The following is a 14,499-nucleotide window of genomic DNA, read 5'->3' on the forward strand; positions in this document are numbered from 1 at the left end:
TTATGTATCTCTTTCCATTTATGATTGCTTACATTCCTGTAACTCAAATTTTGAGCTTTCACAGCCTTTTTTATCTTTCCATCTTGTTTTCCTCAGTAATTCCAAATATTAAATGCAACTAAAGAAAGAAGCCTTGTCAGTGGAGAGAATGACTAAAGGAAGGGATGACTTAACTCCTCAGAGCAAGGAAAAACGGGGGATAAGGATGACTGGGCACACAATGGAGGCAATGGTTCAGAAAGGATTTGAAACAAGCAATATTGAAAATACCTGTCAAATAAAGTAACAAAAGTAAAAGCCAAATAAAGGTCAAAATAAAAAAGTAAACCAAACCAAAAAATTTCAGCAAACCACCACCTTTTAGGCTACGAAAGTGATCCTGTATACCATTATTTCTGACTAACTCACGTTCTGCTAGTTCCCTATGCAGAACCTGCAGGCAGATTCCCGGGTTCAGGGTATCTAAGCAGCCCTCAAGACTACATAGCTGATCTTCATGACATCTCTCTCCCTAGCTATCTGATTTAGGCTGCTTCTTTTCTTATATAGATGGGCTACAAACAATAATGATTACAATGTTGACAAGATGCATATATTTACTACCTCCTTCAGTCTGAATCATACGCTGTCATGGATAATTTACAGTGCATATGTTCCTTCATGATAAATACTTATAGAGCAGAGCAAACAATATTGCTGGACTACTGTTAAGAATATTAACAAGATGTTAGTTTCTTTACCAGGAAGAAATAATTCAATAATCATCACAAGCTTTTTATGAACTCTGCTGCTGTAAATGAAGTAAGAAATACTGTAAAGAAGCAGAGGAAAGAAGGAAGAAAAACAATTCGGTTTCCCTATTTTCTTTCCTCCAGCTTAAAAACAGTCAGCTTTGTTTCAGCTTATTTATCAAGAAATAGCAGCAGGTATCTGCGTTGCAAACAAGGATCTTTACAGTGTACATAAAAACAACTACATTGGGTCTGACCGAACATCCTTCTAGAACAGTATCCTGTCTTAGGGTGGTCAGTTGTCAACATTTATGGAATGAGCACAAGAAACAGGCAAACACACAGCGATCTCTCCCAGCCTGCAGTAAATGCAGCGATTGCTTACCTTGGACACGAACAGTTCACCCATTCGGGAACGTTCTCCAAAGGTGAGGCTCCTTTTCCTGAAAAGGTCGTTATATTGGGCAATAGCACAGGTAAGTCCTCATAAGGTACAGGGACAGCGCCACATGTCTGGCAGTGAACGACAGGAATTGGTGTTCCCCAGTACCGCTGTCGAGATATTAACCAGTCTCTTAATTTGTCGCTTGTTAAGTCTCCACCTATTCCTTTATTCTTGGCCTGCTGGGTAAGAGCTTTTAAAGCCTCCTGTCGGGTCATGCCTGTGAACTGATTTTAAAAAAAGAAAAGAAAAAAGAAAAAAAGAGGAAAAAAAGGAAGGACAGAAGTCGAAAGAAAAAAATCATACTTGCTACTAGTGAAAATGCAAAAATAGTCATAAAAGTCACAAATGCAATTTCTGAGAGACAAAGTTTGAGTCTAACATTAGTTTTCCCTTTCCCATTGCTTAACATCCTTCTATGCAAGAGCCATCACATACCCATCAACGCACTTATTTAAACCCTCTTGCTCAAAGGATAACATCTTTGATGGCCTGAACAGGACTGAGAAAGGGCCCTATACATCCCTTCAGCTTTTATTTGCAAATATTTGCATTTATTGCTGATATTTGATTCAGCAGCTGTATGCCAAAAACTTGCAGAATATCACCAACACAAGGCAGAGACTGAGGAAACGTGGATGGCAGACCAGCTTTCCTTCTCCCCTGTGTTTGTCTGAGGTTATTCTATTCCTTGCTTCCACGTACTTTTTAACCACTTAGACCCTACCTGTCATGTAGTAGCAGACACAAACCTCATATTTCTGCTAGAGCTATAACACTGTATATATCTGATTTAAAGATAAGATTTCTATATCATTTTAGGCAGATATGTTTTTACCAGAAAGGCTTACACCATATTTCAATGAATATGTTAACGCATTAGTCCTTTTTCACATTTAGCTTAAAAATATATAGAGACGATAAAAGTAAGAATCAACATTTAACATGGAATCAACTATTCACTTTCCATTATAAAACTCAGACAAATACCACATTTTCTTCTCACGTACAAAAGATTAGGATTGGGAACAAACTAATTTTATTGCTATAGAAGAACCACTATATGTTATCGTTAAAGTTGTTCCTAGAAATTTGATAGCATAGACCTGGCTTAGGTCTTAAAAAACATAAACCAATGAAAAATCCCTGAAATCGTGCAAAGTGTCTGGCATTTTCCAGAAAGCAATTTTAGTTTGCATTGTTATTGTGCGTTGGAGAGGAGGAATTCAAGAGTTGTACACCCACCTCACCAGAATTAATGACTTTCTCCAAACCATTTGGCAATGTTTCAATGACTTCAGTGAAAGAAATACCCAGATTCTTAGCTACTGTGGCGTCTTCTGTACTAGTACTAGGAATTCCTAGAAAGGGGAGAAAAAAAAATTAGCGCTGGGATTGACTGACATGGATATTGATTAGTCATTTGAAAGTAAAATATTTTCTTTCTACGTCACTCCAACTCTTTATAATGACTTGTATTTGCCCCAAAAAATTTAAAAATTTAAGATAAACAAAAATATCCTTCGAGCAGTGAAACTGAAGAAGAAATAATTTAAAACAAGTTTTATCAGTTTCTCTGTAAGCCAAATGTCAATGTCCTACCTCAAAAGAGCCTGAAAATGACCTGGTTCAAGAAAGAGCCTAAGAATAAAACTGTGAATTTTAGATAAATAATACAAAATTAAATATATTATTTAAATATAATTTAGATATGTATGTACAATTAAATTTAATTTATTAGGATGAGAAACATAAATACTAAACAAAACAGCATACATAATAGTCCCCTTGTTTTAATAGTAAATTTAAGCACTTTCTAAATTCATAGCTTATTAAAACGTATTCACAACACTACAGTCTCTAACACCACTATCTCCTTAACTTCTTATGAAAGACATGACTTGTTTTTCATCTGAAGAAAACTCCATTCAAAAGAACATCAATTTTCTATTCAGAATACAGCTACTGAGAGCACTTTCTAACAAGTCACAGAAGTCAGAGTATTCAAGGCCCCTGATGCTGTCTTTCCCTTTGCATCCTATTATTTGGGACAGTCATACATTTTGAATACAAGTTCCTCTTCCAACCCACACAGACTTCTTTTTATTACAGCAATTTGCCAGCATCATAAAATGACACATTATCTTTAAATATTCCTCATTCATATTGATAGATGCTGACATCTTCCCTCTGATTTCGCTACCTGTAGTTTAGTAGTCACTGTGTTCCACTTTGGAGGACTACCTTTCAGGGGTAAGTCAAGAAAACAGATTTCTTAACTGTATTATACAGTTGCACTCTGAAGTACCGCTGAGATACTAACAAATCTATTATGTCACAGGGAGAAACATCTTTCTGCATACTTTTTCTTTTGGTGACCATTTATTTAGTATTTTGAATAATCTTGCACTTTCACTATCGTATTTAAAAGGCAAAGAAGCCTATTCAAACAATCCAACGCAAATAACAGTTTGGTGAAAGCAACACACCAAAAACTCTCAAAGCATCTCTGAGCACGTTCGGATTATTAACATATAAACTACATTCAAAACTATTTTAACAAGCATCTTAGTTCAGGCAATTAAATGCCTGCTACGGTAAATACATTAACTCTGTCAATATATGGAAATTTGGAAGCAGATAACTAATGAAAACCAAACAAGACCCCCCCACAACAAATAACTAGCAAAATAAGGAATCACCCTTTAATCTTTCCAGCAGATGTACTCTCTTGCCATTTAAAGGCCCTATTATAGCATAATATATGTATCTTAATTTGTCAAAGAGCTCTGCAGTCTGCAACAGGTGGCTTCACAATATGCTCTACAAATGGAAAAAGCAGACTCCCTTTTTGGTCTTCCTTGCTTTTGAAAAGATGATGCTATTAATGCACTTTTGCAAAATTCAACAGCTGGCATCCAGAACTTCCTGGGAAGATCTGGGCTGTTTCCAACAGACATAAGGCCAAGGCACATGCCAGTGAACAAGATGGAGGTTTCTACTGAAAAATAAGATTAGCTATCCCAATTATTTGGCTCGTCTTACACCACAAAAGGTTCTGGTTCTCAAAACCAGGTTCAGTCCTGAAGAGTAAGATGTAGGCACATTATAAATAAGGTCTGGTATCCAGCTCAAATGAATAATCTCCAGCCCTGAGGAACATCCAAGATATTTTTGCACAATACTCAGTAAAAGCAGCACCAAGGAGAATGGCACAAAGACACCTAAGTGGCTCTGCAGAGTCAGCTAGTTTTGTTCAGTTCAGTTCAGCCCCAGAAGAGCCAACACTGGCAATAATGTAGGAAGAGGCGGCAGCAGCCGCTTTCCAAGGTAGGAAAGGAGTAAGACAGAAGCAACAAAAGGGAGTGAAGGAATAAGGAAGGTAGCGTAATGGGGAAAGAAGAGATAAAAGAACTTTATTTTATCAGGATTGGCACAGAACACTACTTCAGCTGAGATGAGGCCACAAAAAATAATAATAATTCTAAATTAGGTGCCTAAAGTTACAGGAATACTTTCTTTAGAGATACAGGGTCCACGATAATGTGCCAAGACTAACTGAAAAGAATTATTATCTATAATAAATTACTTCACTGAGCTTAACACAATATAAACCAATAAAAGTCAAGCTTGGAAGTCTAGTGCTTTTACTGAAAGAAATGTTTCTGAAACATTTCTCTGTAAGTATGCATATAATTTAGGTTCATATACAACAGAAATAACCTGTAAGTCTGCATCATTGCCAAAACGTTTATGTCCAACAACGGTAAAGTTCTGTTTCAATTAAGGATGGTGAAAGACCTCCACAGGCGCACACGCTGTATGCAGTCAATCCTCTTAAGATACACAGATTCTCAAGTTTACCTCTCATTAAACTTTCTAATTTTACAATATTTCCATTAATATCATCCTGTAAAAATCTCCTCCCAAACACATTCTATGTAGCTATTTCTCCTTTCCTTCTTCCTTAATGAAGGACAGTGTTGAGTTCCAAAGTCCAGAAAAGAACCTCTAAATGCAAAGATTTATCACAACAGCTTCTGGTGCTCCAGCACAGTAACTGAATACTGCACTATTCCATGTACACATTAATTGTCACATACCTATTTTAGTGTCGAGAAAATTCTCAAAATTTGGTTTTGCTGAAATGACTATAGGAATCTCCTGATTGGTAAGCAAATTCACAGCTGTCACTGAAGTAAGGCAGTCTGAAAACATATGTAAAGATAACAATAAGTAAACTATGACAGCAGATAGGTTAAGAATATTACTTAATATTAAAAGAAAATCTCAGTTTATCTAACTCATTAAATTTAAATTACAATTTTTTTCAAATAAGAAAGAAAATGGAAAACAATCACATTTTTAAGAAGTTGAGAGGTATTAAAAGCTTCAGTAAGTCTGACTGAAAAATATTTGTAACTAAAAAAAATAAGTAACAAATACCTGAATAAAAACAGAGTGAGATTTGGATTAATAATAATAATGTAATAAAAACATTGCAGTCCTTGACCAAAATGAAGGACTGCTATAAAGTGAACTGGTTCTAATAAGGCTACAAGAGAAGCAGCCCTGATTTATATACTAAGAGACACTATCACAGAATTAAGCAAAACAAAAAACAAAAAAACCCCAAGGATTCACACAGAACTGAAAGGGAGCATATATACTATGCTTATGACGTGCTTTCTTACAGAAGAACAAAAAGCATGAGAAATCCTGGCTTGTGTGAAAACATCTACACAACTGATTGATTTCTGAATAAAATACTAATATTCACATTAGAGCTAGGCCTGCGTCACTATCCTGGAAACCAATGTCCACAGAGAAGGCAAGAGAGAAGGGAGAATCAAGAGTAAGGACTGTGCTAAACTGAGATGGATTTATATGTTGTAGCTTTGGGAGTGTGGGAAGAAGAAAGCCCAACCCGAACACTCACAAGTTTTGAAGACTGAAAACCCAGGTCTCAATTCGGAGCTGCTTCTAACTTTTTAGCACCTTTAAGCTCAAAGCAGCTTCAAAACCACTAGGTAAACTGATGACGCTTTTGAAAATCAGTCATGTGCATAGCCACTGCACATCCTACTATGCAACAGTAAAGAGAGCAAGCTTCTCCAGTCAAAGACTCTGCGGTAAGATATCTACCCTTGCCAAATAGGGTGTCAGGATCTGTAGTGGTCAGTCAAAATATAATAGGCCGCAATTTTAAAGATAATTTCAGAGACTCATGCATAGTGGACTAAATCTATCCTGTTTTGCAAGGATGAGGGACAAAGATGGCGTTTCTCGTATCTGACTCTCTACATTATCTTAATTATTATAATGTAGCGTATTTTAATTATTATATAGACCACTAAGAGCTTCCTTCTCCCTATCTTAATAGATAAGCTGAGTAGAGCCTCAGGCTTGTACTGTTATGCACATAAAGTCTGCTTGAAATAAAATAAAAACATTTCGGAGAATAGGGTTACTATATCTCATCTGTCTTGTTAACATAAATGATATATTTATTTATTTCTGATTACTACTTTTCAGGTTTCAGCACCTTCAGATGCCCATTTTGATGCTGTATTATCAATGACCTGGAGGAAATTTCTTCTGTTCAAACCATTGCACGTTAGCTTTCCTCCTCTGTTTAAAAAAGTAGAAAAGGAATCATTTCACTCTTTGAAAGCAACTAAGCAAAAAGCCTCATGAACAGGAAGCTGAGTAGGTAGGACAGTCTGCTTTTAAAAATAACTTCTCTCTTCCCCCAGCAATAACACCAATTTTATGCTGCAACCTGGAATAACAGCTCTTCAGTTTATGAAGGCACTCTTCCCTTTGCTCATACCACTATTATAACTGTAAAGAGATAATATTATAATTACAAACACAAAAGAAAGGGTAGGCACAGTATTCTAATGAGCTAATGAACAATGTAAGGGTCACACTCTTATCTCAGATATGTCACTGGCAAAACTGGGAGACTTACTAGATTCAAAATAAATCTATTGAATTTTGCTAAGTTAAAAATTGAATGTTTGAAAACTGATTACTTACCTTTATTTAAATGATAACAGCTTAAAATACAGAGCTGTACTCCAAGAGTACAGGTATTAGAACTTTTAAGTTACTTTGCCATATTAGTACTTTCCTCTCTGCTACAAAACATATAAACATACCCTCCTAATCATTTAAATGAGAACAGACAACATAGGAGTTATGAGATTATCCGAGCTGAAAAGAGAATAATTAACAAGTAAAATAAATTAACATGTTCATGTTACTTGGGAATTAAAAAGAGTCTGGTTAACGGTGAAACTGTGGTCTATTCAAGGCAATCCTAAACATCTTTTGACTTGAATGTCATTGTTCATGGCATTCATACGTACCATGGCTGAAACGGAAATGTGAAAGTCCATGTAGGACTTTTATTCCTATAGGTCCTCTTATTTGGAAAATACTAGTCTGTGCCTTTGAAATGCTTGAATAACACACTACCAGATAACAGCCTACCTCAGCTGCAGACTATATGTAAATACATTCACAGATAGCAGGAGTACACAGCTGTAATAGAGTTAATATTCTGCAACTGTTTCCACTTGGAAGTTTCCATTTTGTTTCCACTTGAAAAGTTTCTATTTTTTCAATATATTCTGGCCATCATCGCCCCGGTTGAAAGTTTCTTGATTTTGCTCAATCAAAAGGTAAAGTGTGTTGTAAACAGAAACAAAAAAGCTCTCAAGTATTTCCATGTGAAAAAAATATGTAAAATAATAAACCATTGTCCTTTGCAAAGGACGAGATTTGATTTGGCTGAACTGTAGGAGCTGTAATTTGTTCCTTTGTTCCTCAGTAAAAATTCTCCAAGCCATTGCTGTCTCTCCCTCTGGGACAAGGGCTCTACATACGCAACACATTCAAGCTCCATTTTTTTCTGCTACCAAGCAAAAATTATCAAGATTATAGAAATGAATCACTCAAAAATAAAGCAGGTTCTGTGCAATCAGAATATTTTCCCTCAACATTCCTCCTTTTTGCTGTTGGCATGGGATGGTATATACACAATGAAATCACATTTTTAGTAGTGAAGAGAAGAATAAACATTGAATAGCATAAATATTGAACCATAATGGCCATATGGGCTACTTTGAATTTACTCCATTAAAACCATATATAAACTGAGGATTTGTACAGCAGAGTATTACTTCGCTATACATCAACGATCTACTTTACCGGGTATCAATGATCTCTTCCCTTCTCTATATGCCCTATGATGGGAAGAGATCACTGCCAGGACAAGAGCTGGTTCTGCTGTCTCTGTTCTAATGACATACTACCATACAGTGGAGACATCTTCCAGGGGGGTCTGGCATAGTCACAGTTTGACCATTCACTTCCATTACATAAGGCAACGAAAATCCAGTCCGTTACTCTTACAAACTGTAAAGTTTTACAACCGTTACAAAAGTAAGAATTCTAACGTAGCTACCGTTACTCTGCTCTGAAGGAGGACGAGCTGATGTGGTACGATTTGACATGCACAAAGGAATCAAAAGGAACTGTTTCCTCTCAGGAGGAACTGTTCATGCTCAGCTGGGCACACATTTTTTGAAGATTATTCTCTAAAATTGTTACACTTTTAGAAGAAAATGCAGTCTTGAGAAAAATATCACCTTTCCCTTGGATGAACTCCCTCTGAAAGACTTCCTTCAGACTGCTATTCCCGTGCAGTAGTCTGTGAGCTGGTAAGATATATAAATGGGAAGCTCCATAAATGGCTTCAGGTGTATAGGTGTAAGCTGATACCTTCTCTCCTGTTATTTTACCGTTAACCTAATAAAGAACAAAAAATATCCCACATGAGTTTATTTTTTTTCTCCATTAGAAGTGCAGTCCTTCTCTTAGAAGGAGATTTTTCCATACAGATTTTCTGAAGCAATTGATAAAAACAATTTAACTAACAAAATACAACTTCCAGCAGTGCGGTATTCAGAGGAATTACAAAAGATTAAGCTGTCTCAATTTCAGGTTCCCAGAAATTCAGATTTAAAATAAGAAAGCACTTTTCATATATCAGACCAGAGCAAACGAGCACTGTAAAGCTCTGAAGCACGAGGGCTCAACGGCCATTAAGGACTCTGAAAATCTCTTCTGTCACTATCATATCTCAGAAGCCTTTTGCATCTCTTCAGAAGAACTTCAGACTTTCCCATTGTTTTCTAGATAATTATAATTTTCTTAAGGTTTCTCTTTCCTTCCTCTCTTTTCTCCTTCCTTCCTTTCCATTAGGACTTCCCTGTAGTTCCATCACTACTTACTTCTCTATTTTTCATTATCTTAATTATTGTAGTGTAATAAATGAAATAATGGACAAACCTAAATAAAACAGATATTGGAAAGCACAGTGGAGAGATATAAAGTGGCCTGCCTGAAGTCAGCCTGGGTCTGCTGTGCAGAGAAAAGCTAAAGCCCAGCTAGAACCCAGCTGATGGGCCCTGCGCCACTTGATATCTCTCAGCACTGCTCCCCCAAATGTCCTGGTTTTCAGGAATTCTCATTCGTTGGCACGTATTTTGGCACAAACGCACATAGCCAACTTGCGTCCAATGTTGCACTGGAACACACACACCCTTTCCTAAACAGGACAGCAGGGATTATCATTTCAACACACACATGTGGTTCTTCAGGAATCGGTGTGGGTTTGGCTGTGAATGCATAATATTATCTTTTACTAGGTTTCAAGCTCTTTAAGATGTGAAAAGTGATCCCATCATGCTTTTCAAGGGTTGTGTTTAGCCCAGCCAAGACAGCAACACTGAAACTTCTGACTTACCTTTAGCAAGAAGTCAAGAGAGCATCCAGCACAGTCACCTATCCAATTTGCTTGCATTTCCTTTATACCATACCACTCAGGGAGATCAGACAGAGCATCAAACATAGCCTAATACAATAAAAGAAAGAATTGGGACATTTATCTTTTGTAAACATACAAATGGAGGTTAGAGGTTCAATTATAACCGGCAGCAAAATGATGAGGTGCTGGGGAAAAACAGAGGAAGAGGCGTTTTATACTGCTGCTGCCTCACATTCATCTCTGAGAACAGAATTAACACAGCACAAGCCACAGGTATGAATGTGTCTAATAGAGACCCTATGGTTATTAAAAGAGACCTTCCTTCTGAATGGACTAAACCTTAAACAAAGAACAAAACCATTAGGTGAACACAAACACAAAAACATTAGGAATATGTACATTGCAGGAACTGTTAGTGACCTAATGAGCTGAACAAGACTACAAGAGATGTGCTTGCAGGAGTGAAACGTACATTTGGATTAGTCCTTTCTAGACGACAGCCTGGAAATGGCTTTCAGACTAACGACATTTGCATGTCCTAAATTTTTCAAGCTCTGTCTTAAAATGGCAAAACATAGCTTCCAGCTGCCTATCCATTTATTGTACTTCATATTTATATTTTACTAAGTACAGTCGGCTCCAAAATTGAGTGACATCTTCAGCTGACATCATCCTGCACAAATTTAAAAAACCTCATAGCAATAATGGTTCATATTAAATTCAAAATGTGAATTTATTACATGAGCTTTTAAAAACACAGCAGAGAAGAAATTAAGTGTTGGCTCCCTCATTATCCATGTCTTACTCTGCACTATAGCCAACCTGTAACTTTATTTATATAGTTACACTCAGCAAGGGAAATATCTACATATTAATGCACTTTCTAATGTATGGCACGGCAGTACACTGAAGGACTATTCCAAGCAGTTTGTCTAAACAATCTGAACAATATATTTTTAATGAAAGAAAATATAAAAATTAAAGGAGAAGAGGTACAAAGAAATGGATAACTCAAAGCTAATCTCAATTTTCACTTCAAACACTTCATATTTTCATTATGAATACTCCATGACTGTCCAAACTCTTTACTTTGGCAGAAATACAACCCGAGGCATGAGTCACTCAGACAGATGGTGGATAGGCTGAACAATTACACTTAAAATCTAAGAATAAGGCAACACGTTGAATGATTTTTCCTTTAGCTGTATGACTCCAACATCAAACGTGCAAGCTGTTTATCATCTCAGTAACTTCTAACAACCTGCAAGGACGGACAGCACCTATTAGGCTCCGGTCCTAAATTAAATAGTTGGAAGCTGGAAATCTACTGAACACACAGCTCTTTTTCAACTTTCATATTTTAACTGCATTTTAAAACATTTTCAAAATGAGATCCATAACAGATGTTACAAGGATTAAATGCTGGTTACTGCTCTGTTGTGAATCTGTCATTCAAAATATAATAAATGGCATGCCATTCATAAATCACAACATTACATCATTTGAGATTCTTATTGCTTTCTTACATCCGTAAGAAACAAATTCCTTTTCTGATGATTTATAATACAAGAATGCTAAGGTTTTGGAAGGTTCTTAATAACATTGTAACTCTGATCAATTTTAGTCCACAATTGCAAGTGCACTACACCACAGAGAATTCCAAATTCTCATTATTCTCATCAATTTTAGTGCCCCAGAGACTACCGAGGTTTATCTGCCTACATGAATAATCCATGTACACATATATCTACCAAAAAATAAGGAATAACTGAATATATATCCAATACCTATATATATATTCTCTGGACAAATTTTATGCATTATAAAAGTATGAAATTGTGTCAATAAACACAGACTGGCTGGACACATTAGTAAACTTTTATAAAACCTCCGGCTCGGATACTCATTCTAATCTACATTACACTTTGCTGGAAGAAGCATTTAAACGTGCATGTGCTGTACTGACATTGCAAAGTCTACAGCTGCTTGCCAAAACTGTCTTTGCAAAACTTTCTAGAGAGTCTTCACTACAGGATTAATATATGAAGTTCCCTAATACCAGTGTAACAATGGTTTTCATAGGCTATAGTTTGACGTAGCTCAGTGCTTCTGTTGATAACGCAATTGCTTCATGCAGCTAAACACATTATATAAGGCCCAACTTAGTTTCACCTGAGTGAGGATAACGAAAGTAATCCTGAGTGACAACAGAGCCTAGCACAGTTTGCAAACACAAACACTTCACATCTTACTGAGCACATGAACAGTAGACCGTGATAAACAAACAAAAACCCTTAAAAATTCCAACATGGAATTGTGATTCTCTACTCTTTGTGCTCAACATGCTGCTCTGGTTTCTTGTCAGGGCTACAGATGGCAAATGAAGTAGAAAATCAACAACATGCAAAACAAAATTTTTGTATGGTACTACAGAGTCAAAAAGCATACAGCATATATATCGCCAACATGCTAATAAATGTTACTGGATGGTAAATTAACCTATGCGATCCACTAACAGGAAAGTAGAGATGCTCATTAATGCACACACTAATGCACTGTACGTTCAAAATTCATCTGAGCACATGAAGAATTTTTAAAAAATGTTTAAGGGAAAGTGTTTTAAAAGACTTTTCATCTTCAAATCCAACTGCACTACATCCTGCAAAAACATGCATATATAAATACACGTTAAAAATATTTATTACTTTTAGTTTTAAAAGGGAATACTTAACCTACTTAGGTATAAGAAATTCTATGCATGGAAGCTCACCTAAGTTAGCAGAGAGATTCCTATATATTATGAACTTTTTTGAAATATTAATTCCACAAATTTTGCTTCTACATTCCTTTTTTTTTTTAAATCACTGCTGTGTTTGGTAAAGCAACTTTTGAAAACGTTAAATTAGTTCCATGAACTCTGCTGCCAGGTATTATTACTATTTTACAATCACTGCCTTGTGTGATATGTTTCTTAAACAAAAATTCCGACCCTCAAAGGCAAGTACCTAACTCCTAGTCAACCGTGCCATAAAATCTGTTAACTAGGTAACATGGAAAAGACAGTCAACAGGAGACACGAGGATTCCCAAAAAAACTAACATTGTGGTAGATTCTGCAACACAGGAAGACCAGAAAGGCACTATTATGACGCATTAAGCAGAGAATGATAAACTTGTCAAGTAAATTCCATTTTCAAATTTATGACGATGATTTAATGGTGAGAAACTTGGAAACATTAGGCAGCAGACTGTTTCTGTAAGGAATACTTTCATTTTTCATGGCTCAAGAAGACAGAGGAAAACTTCAAACACGTACATCTAACGACAAGAGAAATGACTCCCATCTTGAGGGGAGTCTAAGAACTGAGAAGAGTTAAAAAAAGAAAAATGGGAAAACAGGTAATAAAAAGGCCACATAAAATACTGAGTTTGACTAGTTATAGAAATTCGTCGCACAATTTTAAGACCAAAGAAACTGACACAATGTTCAGATGGTCCCATTTTTGAATAGTCAAAAGTAGTTTGGGGACTGCCTTCAAGACAAAGTAGTAATTTTAGACAAATTTAAAAATGCAATGCAATGAATGAATGAAATGTAATGAATAAAAATTAAATACAAGACAGAAATAGTCAAGGTAAACGACAAATACACTTTTTACTTGTCTTCTAGATCTGAAGATAGACCTGGTGAAAGTTAAGAAAGCTAAGAATGACTTCAAGGCCATTAAACCCTTAGGAAAGTTTGACTGAAGTGCTGGAGAAGTAGGAGACAGGATAAACTAATGTTTCACAAGACTGCTTTATTCTTTCCAAATAACTAGGAAATTCTGGCATAGCTAGGAGGAGAAAGCCAGTTCAGATTATCAGAGAATCACAAAATCAAGATGAGTTTGCTGAAAGCTCTTTATAGAAAATGATGACCAGGTGTGAAACTAGAAATAAGTGTCCTGAAAGTGGCAACAGATCTCACGTACCCAGTTATTAGTCTGTTGAAGATTTATATAGAGAACTTCAGTTTAGCAATCTTTGAGCAGAGGAAACTAAGTAAAGCCAAAGAACAGAAGGGCTTTATACTTCCCCAAGACTCAGTTCCAAACTCCTCAGTTCTCAGTTCCAAAAGATCCCCCTCAATCTGCAGTGCAAAAAGGGAGATTCTGATGAGCACCGAACAAATTCAATCTCTGATTGACTTCGGGAAATACTATTTTAAATATAAGCAATGCCTGACACTACTTTCATACTGAATGAGAACAGTTTCAACATCTCTGAGAGGGTAAATGCAATAAAGTGAAAAATCTAAGCGTGAGCTATAAAGCTAAACGTTTATTCTGCTTTCAGTGACGACACTTTAATGAAGCTTGACAAGTTTGCAACAGAATAACAAGACTAAAATAAAAAGGTCAGCAAGAGGTTTCATTTCAAAAGCATCCAATTCATTAGCAAAACAAAATTTTCTTCTGCCAAATTAAAACAAAATTAAAATAAAAA

The 14,499-nt window shown here is 36.1% G+C and overlaps 1 protein-coding gene across 6 annotated transcripts in view; it reads right to left on the bottom strand.

The window, feature by feature from the left end:
- Positions 1-14,499, bottom strand: part of LARS2 (leucyl-tRNA synthetase 2, mitochondrial) — a 94,343-nt gene that overhangs the window by 40,246 nt on the left and 39,598 nt on the right. For all 6 annotated transcript variants that reach the window (XR_011139737.1, XR_011139736.1, XR_011139735.1 and 3 more), the window contains 5 exons: positions 9,992-10,099; positions 8,832-8,991; positions 5,277-5,381; positions 2,419-2,534; positions 1,117-1,400 (listed from right to left, as the gene is read on the bottom strand). Coding sequence is in view for 2 of the 6 variants with exons in the window: in XM_068935653.1 (XP_068791754.1) it covers positions 1,117-1,400; positions 2,419-2,534; positions 5,277-5,381; positions 8,832-8,991; positions 9,992-10,099 (773 nt within the window). In the remaining 4 variants the exon portion in view is untranslated. The remainder of the gene's footprint in view (positions 1-1,116; positions 1,401-2,418; positions 2,535-5,276; positions 5,382-8,831; positions 8,992-9,991; positions 10,100-14,499) is intronic.

Source organism: Struthio camelus, chromosome 2, assembly GCF_040807025.1.
Source record: "Struthio camelus isolate bStrCam1 chromosome 2, bStrCam1.hap1, whole genome shotgun sequence".
In the NCBI taxonomy this organism is placed as follows: domain Eukaryota; kingdom Metazoa; phylum Chordata; class Aves; order Struthioniformes; family Struthionidae; genus Struthio; species Struthio camelus.